This window comes from Rhamphochromis longiceps, linkage group LG15, assembly GCF_057381845.1.
Source record: "Rhamphochromis longiceps isolate RC_006_pf linkage group LG15, R_longiceps_female_GT1.1, whole genome shotgun sequence".
Lineage (NCBI taxonomy): Eukaryota > Metazoa > Chordata > Actinopteri > Cichliformes > Cichlidae > Rhamphochromis > Rhamphochromis longiceps.
Genome location: NC_140571.1, coordinates 32382143 through 32395620, shown reverse-complemented (window position 1 = coordinate 32395620; position 13478 = coordinate 32382143). Strand labels below are relative to the sequence as shown.

Genomic DNA, 13478 nt, shown 5'->3' with positions numbered 1-13478 from the left:
AGGAGCTTGGAGGCATCTGAAGGGCTGTGGACTTTTAGTCTGTGCACTGCAGACCAAGTTCATGGGAATTTAGTTAATACTGATCAGTAACACTAATGAAGGCATTTGCTTGCTGCCTTTGAGAATTGGTATGTTTAATTAAACTGATATTAGACTGCTATGTTTGATTATGGAGGAGTATGAACCATGTTAAACACCGATTTTAAAAAATAAATAAATAAATAAGGATACGGATAAGCTGTTTTTGTCGGTTGCAGTTGCCTGCAGCTGAAATGACACACCTAGTCGACCATACATACAATATACAAACTTACATTGTGGATACAGGTCAGGCTAGGCAGCAAAAAAGGGATAGATGGTGAGATATGTAATACATAGGGGCAATTAGGGAGAAAATGATTACTGAGAAGACACGCGCAAACACCCCCCCCCCCCCCCCCCCCCCCCCCCCCCCCCCACATACCAAACTATTAATACAACAAAGTTAGTTTAGTTAGGACTGCAAGCAACAATGACAGCAGATATGACACTGATTAGGTCCATCACTGTATAAAAGTCAGAGCTGAGGTGGGAGCGGGTTGCCAGGCAGCTTGCAGAGGCAGAATCAGTTGTGCACAGACTAAAACTGAAATGACATTCACAATATGAGATGTTGTGTGGAAGTGTACCGGCTGAGCCATCAGCTGATCTGCTGGGATTACAGCTAGGCTTGAAGTAGTGAAGTTTATTGGTGAGCTGTGGAGCCAATGAAACATTCACTAGTTAATTTCATTTTACAGTCTGTTTTTGGTGTTGTGTGCTCTGCTCTCAGTTTCTTGCTTTTATACCTGTGGGGTCATCTTTGTATTTGCAGTCCCAAGCACTTGGTCACTTCACAAAACTTGCTTCAAAGAAGAAAGGAAGATTGAAAAAGATTGGATTTCTAAAATGGTAGAATAAACTTTTCTATGTCTCTTGTCCCTGCAGTGAACAGAGCATCTGCCAGGCGCGAGCTGCTGTCATGGTGTATGACGATGCCAATAAGAAGTGGGTCCCAGCCGGTGGCTCTACAGGCTTCAGCAGAGTCCACATTTACCACCACACGGGCAACAACGCCTTCCGTGTAGTGGGACGCAAGATCCAAGATCATCAGGTCAGTGGATGAGACGGGGCTGTTACTATCACAGTGTATATATAGATTTGAAAAGGAGAAATGGTCTGTGACTATAAGCATACAAAAACAATGACACAATTATCACATTTGCGTTAGTGATATAGTGCTGATATTACATTTTTTGACCTCCGACTGTGTCCTCTGGCAGCAGATCCTTTTCAAGACAGAACTGTCCATCCGCTGGACCAGTCCTGCCCTGGCTGGGACATTCCAGCATTAGTAGTATTCATGTTGATTTGTGTGCCAGTAGTTGTTTGGAGCCCTTTTACAAATATACCTTTTAGTTTTGAAGATTGTTGTGCTGTATCATATCATCTGCAATGATACTAGTATAAATATTTATACATATTAAAAAAGAATCACGTTGTGATGTAATTTCTGCAGCAGACTACCAAAAAACAAGATCCTAGCAGGGAAGGTGTGACGTGCAATGTGCAAATGAATGACTCCATCAAGTGTCACTAGAACACTTGATAGTTTGAATCAGTGTGTCACAAAGAGCAAACAATGGATATGAATTACTGATGTGCTTACATGGTGGAAAAATGTGCCTGGTTTAAAAATCTCAATTCAAGATGCAACGTCACACGTAGAAATAATTTAAGTTTTATTATGTGATAGTATTTTACAATTACTTTAGTTATTATTAATCAAAAGTGTTAAGTAGTTATTTTGTAGTTTTACGTAAATTTTCTCAGTGGAAAAAAAACTGCAAAAGTTACTTGAGTGCTCAAATTTGAGTTATACTTTATAATGCTGTCTTTACTGGTCTGTTCAGTTTAATTTTATTTATACAGTGCCAAATCTCAACAACTGCTGCTTGAAGTTGCCTTTTATTTTATTGTATGTTGTAGGTAAAGACTAAGTAATACAGAGAAAATCCCAACAATTACATGAGCCGTATGAATAAGCACATGGTTGACAGTAGAAAGGAAAAACTGTCTTTTAACAGGAAGAAACCTCCTGCAGAACCAGGTTCAGAGAGCAACAGCCAAATGCTGTGACCCACTGGGTGTTTCAGTAGATTCACACGTGAATGACATGGTTTCTTTATTCAGTGACAACAGAAAAGGATGGAAATAACCTTGAGTTACTTGCACTTTGCCATAATATTTTTCGACTTTCCACTGAACCTGTATTCTGAGTCTTCAACTGTTTTCTTCTTGACCATCTTGTTCCTCTTTTTTCTGTGCATGTCAGCACATCGTGCTGCCTGGTTAGCTTTTATTTGTAATGTTATGACCCAGTGATGTGTTTGTTGGTGTTGTGCCTCCCACCGGAGGATGGTGGCGGTATTTTCCCTTTTTTCTCTCCTAGGAGGTGGACACCTGGGCGTGGCTGCTAGGTATCTGGGTGGAGTCTCTACACACCTTCCGACTGGATAATTGATGGACCACCTCCAGTACTTAACGTCCGGATGACAGTCACCTGGGAGTGCTGTTTGGAACCCCGTTGACTCGGTCACAGAGTTGTGGGTTGTGTCATTGTAGTGCAGGCTGGAGTATTCACGTGTACCTCTAGCCTTGCCATGTAAATAATTGTAAATAAGTTAACCAGTGGCGGTCACTTTTTTGTTCCTTTGCTGTATAACTTTCACTGTCGCAGCCTAGTAGGCGTGAGAAGCCGTTTTCTTTTGTTGAACAAGTTTTCTCCTGTTTTTCGTTAGATAGTTAGGTAAGTGACTTGTCTTTTGTTTGGGCTTCTTTTTATTTTGGTGTAGGGAAGACTAGGGATTGTTTTATAGGGAGTTTTGTTTATTGTTTCGGCATTGCTCACTGCTGATGAAAATAAATGGCTGCTTAAATACTTAAAAAAGGTGTCGTTGTTGGGGTTTGTGTGTGGGTGGGAAGTGAGTGGGGCAAACTATTTGTTACGTTTATTTACTTGCCGGGACCAGAACGTAACATATAGTTTGCCCCACTCACTTCCCACCCACACACAAACCCCAACAGTAAGAATAAGTAACCATCATATATTTATTACAGCAAGCCATGCATGTATGAACACATAATGATTTAGTCCTACACAGCAGAGTCCTGGTGAGGACATTTGAGCAGAAAGAAACTCAGATTAGCTCAAATGGCTCATAGCTTCAGAGCAATAATCCCGAAGCTGACAATAATCCTCAGTTTAGATGAAAGCATCCCAATCAGAGCTGAGGCACAGTGGGTACAGTTATATGCAAAAGTTGGGGCAAATCTGTGGAATTGTGAAAAGGCAAACATTCCTGCAGGAAATGCAATGTGTGAGAGGGATGAGCTGAATGTATGAGTTCAGAATTGTGTTTATTGCGCAAACCTTTGCAAACAGCTGTCAGTGTGCTCTGCATGTGCATTTATTGCACATTCGCACTAAATTGCACTAAACCTTTGGTGTTGGTTATCTTTCTTCTGGAATGCCACAAAATCTGTGTATAAAAACTCGGCTAGTGAACAATGCTTATGGCAGCTTCCCATTCCTCCAACCTCCGATCTGGTAACCATTTGGAATTTTAACATATCTAATAAAGCAAATTGGAGCGTTTAGACAGTGGATTTTCATTAATATCAGGGAACACATGTTTCATATTCATAATACAGACGTGCTAAAAATTGACTGGCTGGAGTGTGCGCATCCTCAGTTATGAGGCCTGTAAAAACATGGACGAGTCAGAGGCTGGACTGGCTGTGTTTGTGTTGGCGCTTCACACTTGGGCTTCAGCCTGATTTCTCACTGTGTGGCACTGCCTATCTTACCATTTCCTCTATTTGTTTCACTGCCATCCACAACAAAACATTTGCAGTTACACAGTTCCTCCTCACATTTGCTGCTTGTCATCTTATCCAGTCCATCAACAATACAAAGCAAATATGGGAATCCTTTCCTGCCTACCAGAGACACATTAGCAAAAACTCAAAAATCGACAACAGACCATTTCCATAGTCAAATAAATGTCTGCTCTGGTGCTAAAGCTTGTTTCTTTATAAATGAGCAGATTGATTACAGGTATTAGCACTCATAGAGCTGTTTTTTTTTTTTTTTTTGCCAAAGTAGCAGTATCGTCTTCTGAAGTATTTTTGCAATATTACCTTTAAGCCTAGTGTCAGTACAGTACAGTAATCCTTCATTTAAATCAGGATGCGGCAGAAATCAAAACACACCACCAAGCCCTGTGTGATAAGCTGCTGGGTCCCTGTTGGGGAATGTTTTGAATTTATTCTCCTTATTAGTTTGGACGAGAGATAGCACAGCGATTATGAGATTAAACCGCATTACACATCTTTTCAGGGTATATCCGCTATATCAGATGAACTGTAACAAAATGAAGCGTGTGTGTGTGTGTGAATTCACTGATAATGCTGATTATGATGCTTCAAATATGAATGCTTTCATTGTGGGGGAAAAAGAGGTTGGACTTTAACAGCAGAGAAGGCAAGTTAGCATGCTAACAATCCAATAAATCTACTGCAAATAATGTATACTAATAAGCCTTAATAGCCTTCTCAAAGGTTTTAGAAGCTTGTTTGGTTCAGAAATCTTAAATACAGTAACTGTAAAAGACGGACATAGCAAAGACACTATAGAGAGGGACATAATGATGATGATAATAATATTAATAAATTTTATTTGAAAGTGCCTTTCAGAACACTCAAGGACACTGTACACAGCAGAATACCGGTAATAAAAGCAAGCAGTTTACACAATCATAAAAGCATAACACATAAAAACAAATTTAAAATAGAGTGGAGAGGTTATGCGGGATAAGCTATTTTGAACAAGTGAGTTTTGAGTCTGGACTTAAAGAGAGAGAAGGAAATGATATATATTTTTTTTTAATCAGGAGGTAGGGAATTCCAGAGTCGAGGAGCAGAGCAGCTGAAAGCCCTGCTCCCCATGGTGGCGAGACGGGGAGAGGGGACAGAGAGAGAAAGAAGAAAGATCTGAGACACCGAGATGGGATGGTGATCTGAACCAGATCACAGAGATATGGAGGGGAGAGATGATGAATAGCCTTAAATGTGTACAAGAGTATTTTGAAATTGATGCAATATTTGACCGGGAGCCAGTGAAGCTGCTGCAGGACAGGAGTGATGTGATGGATGGAAGGGGTCCTGGTGATAATACGAGCAGCAGAGTTCTGGATGTGTTGGAGCTTGTGGATGGCCACAGAAGCATAGCTGTTAGGGGGGAAAACAGTATTGTAATGTTATTTTTAGGATGAAGTAGGAATCGTATTGGACTCATGACTCTTTCTCCTCTTGATGACTGAAATTAAAGGTAACTTGGAGAATGCTGCCACCCATTGTGACATCACCACTTGTTTCTCAACTGTGCAAACTGAAGCCATGATATTAAAGTTTTGGCTGCTTTTGAGCCACAAAAGGTCATATTTGGACACTGTTGTATCTATAGACCATATGGTTTATGGTCTGAAAGAATAATCATTCACCATATGTGGTTTTTAAAATGTGTCTGTCTGTCTTAAAATGCCAGTATCTGATGGTCAGGCTCCAGTGAATGAAATATTGCTAAAATAATAATGATAAATAATATTAATAATGATAAATATATCAATTTTTTAAAAACTTAACGAATAAAATACTAAAGTCATATCCCTGACTTCAAGCCTAAACAGAATCCTAACTATGTTTTAAAAATACACACATTATCCATATGGACCACATGGATACTTTAGGCTTCAGCTGTGTAGGCACTCTGATGATGGAACTGAATATGTTTGTACTGTGATATGAGCCAATACACAAGTCAAATGTGAGTAATTTCCCCTTGTTGCTTCAAAAGTTTGATTTTTCTAAAAATACTTTTTGACTTTGCATGTGAGTAGAAAAAGGAAAATGTTCAGACAGTTCCTTTAGGTTCTAGGGAAAATGGTTTGGGACCCCTCCCTATTGGTCTTATTTAACTGGGAGTACCTTGAGGCATTACTGTTTGGCTGTGTGCCCCGAACAGTAAAAACCTCAGATGTGAACACTTAAAGTGCCTTAAATTAGACACAGAGTGAGGGGATCATAAAGTCTACTTACGAGGAAGTAAAAGTGACTTTAAACAACATAACAGGCGACAGTGTTACAAGGTTGACATATTGTGTTTTAATTGGAGATATTTTATTTTATTATTATTATGATCCTTCAGACTTGAAGTCATAAACCTCTCCTGTCTTGTCTCCGTTTCCTCTCTCTTCTGATTCACGGATGTCTGCAGGTGGTGATAAACTGTGCCATTCCCAAGGGGCTGAAGTACAACCAGGCCACACAGACCTTCCACCAGTGGCGTGATGCCCGACAAGTCTACGGCCTCAACTTTGGTAGCAAGGAGGATGCAAACGTATTTGCCAGTGCCATGATGCATGCACTGGAGGTGCTTAATTCGCAGGACACAGGTGAGACCTCCTGAGCATGCATGCTTTCTAGCTCCACCACATGATAACTGAATATCTAAATTATGCATGCACAAACTATATAGCTTATCCTGATACAGGATTCAGCTATAGCTTTTATTTAGATCAGATCTGCATTTACACTTGGTGCTGTTATTCCTGAAGATGGGCAAACATGACGATATATTGGTGTCTGCATGCTGTCGGGATTTGGAGAAATCATAGTCATATTTCTTGTCGTGTTCTCTCTGTACTGAGAGCTACGCTTCTGTAGATTTGTTTTCACATTGCATTTTACATGTGGATTTCCCTTTCTTAAAGAAATCAAAACAAAGAATAGTAACAGATGTAATGGCATGAGAGCGTCACATGGTCATTAGCAGCCTGCTAAATTAGCTGCTAGCATACCTTTTCTCTTTTGCAGGCTGCATAGGTTTAGCCACCATGATCCTTTTTTTTTTTTTTTTTTTTTTTTCATGATTTCAAAATAACACCAGTGATTTTAAATGTTCTGAATATCAGCCCCTCTAATCAGGCTGACCAATAACTGGCCTGTCTCTATACTGTATATAAAAGATGGACATTTCCAATTTAGCATTTTGACTGTCGTCCTTAGAGGATATAGGCAGACACTTGTTTTTGAATTACTGTTTTGAAGCCTCAGATGACTTTTTACTTCATCTTGTAGAATGTTTAGCTTATTTTAGAGTTTAGAAATGTGTTATCATAGAATGTAGAACTATTGTAGAGACATTGATACTGCCCTTAAAGTAATAAAGGCCTCACTGTGTCGTGAACTTAGGAGTAGATTGTAGGAGGCCTCTCCCCCACTGAGTGGAAATTCCCCAGAGGATGTTTTAAGGTGGGGGTCTAAACATTTGTAACTGTGGTTTGGAAGGGAGAAAGGTTTTATGACCTAGGGAGTTACCTACACCCACAGTGTTTTAACTGTCACGCACACACATTCACACGCACACTCACTCATGTGCACTCACACATACACACAGGTATGCGCACACAGTCACACACGAGCACTCACATAGACACGTGGGAACGCGCACATGTAGGCATTCATGTGCTCGTGCACATAGACACAGACAGAGTTTGCAGCACACTGTAGGGGGTTTTATGATGGGGTCGCTTCTATAAAGCTGGCTGTAACTAACAAAGGGTTGAAGATTTTTGCAGAGGGACACCGGCCTTGTCTTCTAGAAGTGCATGCTTAAATGAAGATGAATAAAGATGAATAAAAGTTTTGTGAAAATGACTACTGAGTCCGGTGCCATCTCTGGATGCTCGAGGAATACAAAGAACTGGGATAAAACTGATTTCTTAACAATCTTATTGTTTTGAATCCATGTGTAAAGAAGGAATGATGGTCGAACTGCACATTCTACTGACTTTCAGGTCCATAAACCCATTAAAATTTTGACTGAGCTCATGGCCCAGTAGAGGACTCACAAACTGCTATCGGACTGAAACCACAGATTTTGCGTCTTGGTGGCCATTAAAAACATTGCAGATTTAAGGCACATTAACATGGTTTCACCTTTTAGACCAGGAAACTATACCCATACAGTGGGGCAAAAAAAGTATTTAGTCAGCCACCGATTGTGCAAGTTCCCCCACTTAAAATGATGACAGAGGTCAGTAATTTGCACCAGAGGTACACTTCAACTGTGAGAGACAGAATGTGAAAAAAAAATCCATGAATCCACATGGTAGGATTTGTAAAGAATTTATTCGTAAATCAGGGTGGAAAATAAGTATTTGGTCACCTCAAACAAGGAAAATCTCAGGCTCTCACAGACCTGTAACGTCTTCTGTAAGAAGCTTTTCTGTCCCCCACTCGTTACCTGTATGAATGGCACCTGTTTGAACTCATCTGTATAAAAGACACCTGTCCACAGCCTCAAACAGTCAGACTCCAAACTCCGCCATGGCCAAGACCAAAGAGCTTTCGAAGGACACCAGGAAAAGTATTGTAGACCTGCACCAGACTGGGAAGAATGAATCTACAATAGGCAAGCAGCTTGGTGTGAAAAAATCAACTGTGGGAGCAATCATCAGAAAATGGAAGACATACAAGACCACTGATAATCTCCCTCAATCTGGGGCTCCACGCAAGATCTCATCCCGTGGGGTCAAAATGATCATGAGAACGGTGAGCAAAGATCCCAGAACCACATGGGGGGACCTGGTGAATGACCTGCAGAGAGCTGGGACCAAAGTAACAAAGGTCACCATCAGTAACACACTACAACGGCAGGGAATCAAATCCCGCAGTGCCAGACGTGTTCCGCTGCTGAAGCCAGTGCATGTCCAGGCCCGTCTGAAGTTTGCCAGAGAGCACATGGATGATACAGCAGAGGATTGGGAGAATGTCATGTGGTCAGATGAAACCAAAGTAGAACTTTTTGGTATAAACTCAACTCGTCGTGTTTGGAGGAAGAAGAATACTGAGTTGCATCCCAAGAACACCATACCTACTGTGAAGCATGGGGGTGGAAACATCATGCTATGGGGCTGTTTTTCTGCCAAGGGGACAGGACGACTGATCCGTGTTAAGGACAGAATGAATGGGGCCATGTATCGTGAGATTTTGAGCCAAAACCTCCTTCCATCAGTGAGAACTTTGAAGATGAAACGAGGCTGGGTCTTCCAACATGACAATGATCCAAAACACACCGCCCGGCCAAGTCCTGGAGTGGCCTAGCCAGTCTCCAGACCTCAACCCCATAGAAAATCTGTGGCGGGAGTTGAAAGTCCGTGTTGCTCGGCGACAGCCCCAAAACATCACTGCTCTCGAGAAGATCTGCATGGAGGAATGGGCCAAAATACCAGCTACTATGTGTGCAAACCTGGTAAAGACCTATAGTAAACGTTTGACCTCTGTTATTGCCAACAAAGGTTATGTTACAAAGTATTGAGTTGTATTTTTGTTATTGACCAAATACTTATTTTCCACCCTGATTTACGAATAAATTCTTTACAAATCCTACCATGTGGATTCATGGATTTTTTTTTCACATTCTGTCTCTCACAGTTGAAGTGTACCTCTGGTGCAAATTACTGACCTCTGTCATCATTTTAGGTGGGGGAACTTGCACAATCGGTGGCTGACTAAATACTTTTTTGCCCCACTGTATATTATACAGCCTGTGCATGTCTGTGTCAGCCAAGTTGAGCAAGCAGCTTTCAACTCCCCACACTGGGGTTCAATATTTTTGTAACATAACAAATATAACATGTCAAGAGCCCACTCATTTACACTGCCAGTAGTTTGTTCATATTAATTCCGTTTCAGAGGTTTCATCCTCTGATTGTATTCATAACATGTTGAGCCTCCACTAAAACAGAGACCGCTGATGAATTTTATTTCTTTTGAGCATTCCAAAGGAGGGATGTTAACAAAGATGTTTGAAAAGAAGAACACTAGTTCAGAGCTTGTACCTGTACAGAGCACTGAGAGATTTCCACATATCTAATAATGTAGCATTAAACTCCAGCTCCTGCTGCATTTTTGGACCTGTGTTTACTGGAAGTAGAACCACTAACTTGTGCTTCTGCTCAACTCTTCAGGCAAGAGCAATTTTTGGATATGAAATGCTAAGAGGCACGAAGGTGTAGCACATGGGATTAATGATTAAAAAAAAAAAAAAAAAAAAAGGATTAAAAAACATGTGTCAACAATAAAAATGTTTTTTGAGTGAACAAAACATTTTTTTCCAGAAGCAACGATTAGAGTAAAACATCTTAATTTGTTGCGGGAAGTCAACATTTGAAACGTGAAAAAATAAAAAACAAACCCATTTGAAACGTGATTTTCATTTCAAGTTGAAAGCACAGCCAGGAGGTAATGCTAATGAGGTGGTTTATTTATTTATTTTTTAGCATTGCTGAGCTTGGTTAGCAGTTACTTCTCGCAAGAAATTCATTTATCAAACATTGAATATCGACCCCAGATCTGATCAAAACACAAACGGCCTCGTTCACTTCAAGAAACGCCCCATATTCACAGCACGCACATTCATGCTGAATCCAATTTCCAGCAAATAGTTGCAGGCTCAAACTTCCATGACCTTGGCTTTCTAAACACACACTCGCTCCACTGACTTCCTGCGTGTCTACGTTCGCGCATATGTAGGAAGGGATGGATGTTTCCCTACTTTAGAAACATCCGTTGTATTAAAGCACCTCATTTTAATACAAAAAAGATGGTTTTAATTGCAGCTTGTTTGTATTTTTGCAATCCCAGCATCCAGATGCTACTCCATGCTCCCTCCCCTCTCCCTAAGCCATGCCTCTCATCACACTCTAATCCCATCCACTAATTAACCTGATAGAGATGCGCCTCATCAAGCTAATGGGGCTAAGACATGTGTGGTGTGTTTGCGTGAGAGAGACAGAACAGACTTTAGAGTGAGAGTGGAATGACATGAGGACACATTTTAACAGAGCTGAAGGGAATTGCCAGGATTTTGTCATCCCTAATACGACCAGAGGAAGGCTAAATGTGGACAGTTGTGTAGAACTGTGAGGGTCGTGTTTTGTTTTTCCTACAATAGGTGCTGGCATCCAAGCGTTTTAGGATAATAAAACGTGGCTCATGTGGCTCAAGAGTTGGGAGTTCGCCTTGTAATCGGAAGGTTGCTGGTTCGAGCCCCGGCTTGGACAGTCTCGGTCGTTGTGTCCTTGGGCAAGACACTTCACCCGTTGCCTACTGGTGGTGGTCAGAGGGCCCGGTGGCGCCAGTGTCCGGCAGCCTCGCCTCTGTCAGTGCGCCCCAGGGTGGCTGTGGCTACAATGTAGCTTGCTATCGCCAGTGTGTGAATGTGTGTGTGAATGGGTGGATGACTGGATATGTAAAGCGCTTTGGGGTCCTTAGGGACTAGTAAGGCGCTATATAAATACAGGCCATTTACCATTTACCAATAAAGTAGTGGATGTATCTTGATGGCTTTTTTTAATTAATTAATTTTTTTTTAGCTCTTCAATTTTACATTAACTGTTACATTAAAAAAAGTACTAATGCAGTGTCTCTGAGAGTTTAACCATGTTTTTTTATCTGTATTTTGCAGTCATATAGTGATTGTGTATATTCAGCGTGGTTGCTGCTTCCTTGAGAAATGCTCATTCAAACTATGAGTGACAGAAGTCATTAATCACAAGAAAGAAAATTAAAGACAAACACAGCTGGGCGAGTATATACTATAGTTATCTTGGGATTACCATTTTGAGTTTTAGAGTGAAACAACTACAGATGTGCAGAAATGTTGCTGTGATTTGTTTGTATAAGAAGCAGCTGGTGATGGTGTATAATGGTGATACTATTGAGAGGCTTCTGCTAGAATTTTCTGCTCCTGCTCGCTTCAAATACTGAAAGTTTTGATCCCCTAAAGTGTCTTATGGTGCTGTAGTATGTCTAAAACTTAGAAATCTATTTCAATGCAGTTTAGAAAAAAAACTGTGATTAAAATCATAATACTGTGTTACACCGGATCAAAAAACTTTAAGTTGGATGTGCAAGCATGCTAATTTACAGTATCACTATAATGAAGCTCAGACCAAACTGTGGTCTATAAAAATATAATCTTTGTTTTCTTGTCAGGTTGTATACACATTAGTTTTAAATGCACTTGAATCACCTTAAATCGTATCACAAAGCTGGAATGTTAGCCGGACCATTTAAGTGAAGCAAGATGGCTGAAACTAACTAGACTTCTCTGCTGTGTATTTTACCCCCACAAGAGCCTTATGAGAAAACGGCACAGCCAAAGACTTCAGCCTCCAGCGTTTTCCTTTGCTGCTTGCTTTATTCTCTAACATTTTAATTTTCCTTCACTCGCCTGATTTCCTCTCTGCTCCCTCTGTCTTTCTCATTCTTCTCACATTGCCCCCCCCCCCCCCCCCCCCCCCTCTGTGGTGCAGTCAGCTCCGTACAGAAGCCAGAGGGTTTCCTCTTTCACCCCACTGTTTTGCTACTGTATTTCTGTCGTGACAGCTGCACTCAGTGGCGCCTATTCCAGCCACATTTACCCGTGGACCTGACAGCCCCCTGCGACACATAGGGTTTGCCCTCCGTCACTCACTCAGTGGGTGGATGGGCCCTGCCCTCAGAGTGGGATCACTGATATTACCATGTGCATGGCAGTCATACAGTGGAAGCTTTTAACCATTTTAATAATTGTTCTAAATCGCTTTTCTTTGATGTGGTGTACAGTATGTGACATACCATGACCACTTTAATAAACAAAGACAAAAAGAACATTTAAAGAATTTAAAATTTTGACTTGCTTTGCAGCTCAAATATAAAGTTCAGCAGAATTATAACTAGCTGTCTAACCTTTTACCTAAAGTGCTTCACAGTATGGTGGAAACATGTGACCTGATCCTCTACAGGAACTACTGAGTAATCAGTGGAGATGTAAATCGTATGGCGCGGCCTTGGCCAGTGAGCACACTTAATTGGAACAAGACAAGCAGCAGGATGAGCATAGTCACTGAAGCTAGCTTTTCCAGTCAGACTAATTTGCACAGCTGCTTTTGCTCTCGTGTTTTAGTCAGGACCCGTTCAGTCAAAAGAAGGCTGTTATTTCCATCTGCAGTAGTGACACTGCAGCAGAGATGTCTCTGGTTTAGTTAGGTTGCAAAGTGGCTTGCAGTAGCTGTAACTGCGGGCAGGCTGCGTGGGGTTAAAGAACCTAACACTCTATTTGAGGTGTAGAAGGGTATCAGCTGAGCCGCCAGGTAAACTCTTGTGATCTCAACTGCCGTTTACCCAAACAAATTATCGCTGGGCTCAATTTTTGTTTCACGTAAACAAGACTAAAAATTATTCCAACTGATACTTTAATACTTATGATACAAGTTAGGGTGGATGGAACTGAACTTTAGTCCAGACATATTAGTTTTTTACTTGCATTTAAACTTTGTGTCTCCTTTGCT

At 41.0% G+C, this 13478-nt stretch overlaps 1 protein-coding gene across 5 annotated transcripts in view; it reads left to right on the top strand.

Moving 5' to 3' along the window:
• Positions 1 to 13478, top strand: part of enah (ENAH actin regulator) — a 146392-nt gene that overhangs the window by 76809 nt on the left and 56105 nt on the right. For all 5 annotated transcript variants that reach the window (XM_085383113.1, XM_085383112.1, XM_085383114.1 and 2 more), the window contains exons 2-3: positions 967 to 1132; positions 6356 to 6533. In XM_085383113.1, coding sequence (XP_085239239.1) covers positions 967 to 1132; positions 6356 to 6533 — 344 coding nt within the window. The remainder of the gene's footprint in view (positions 1 to 966; positions 1133 to 6355; positions 6534 to 13478) is intronic.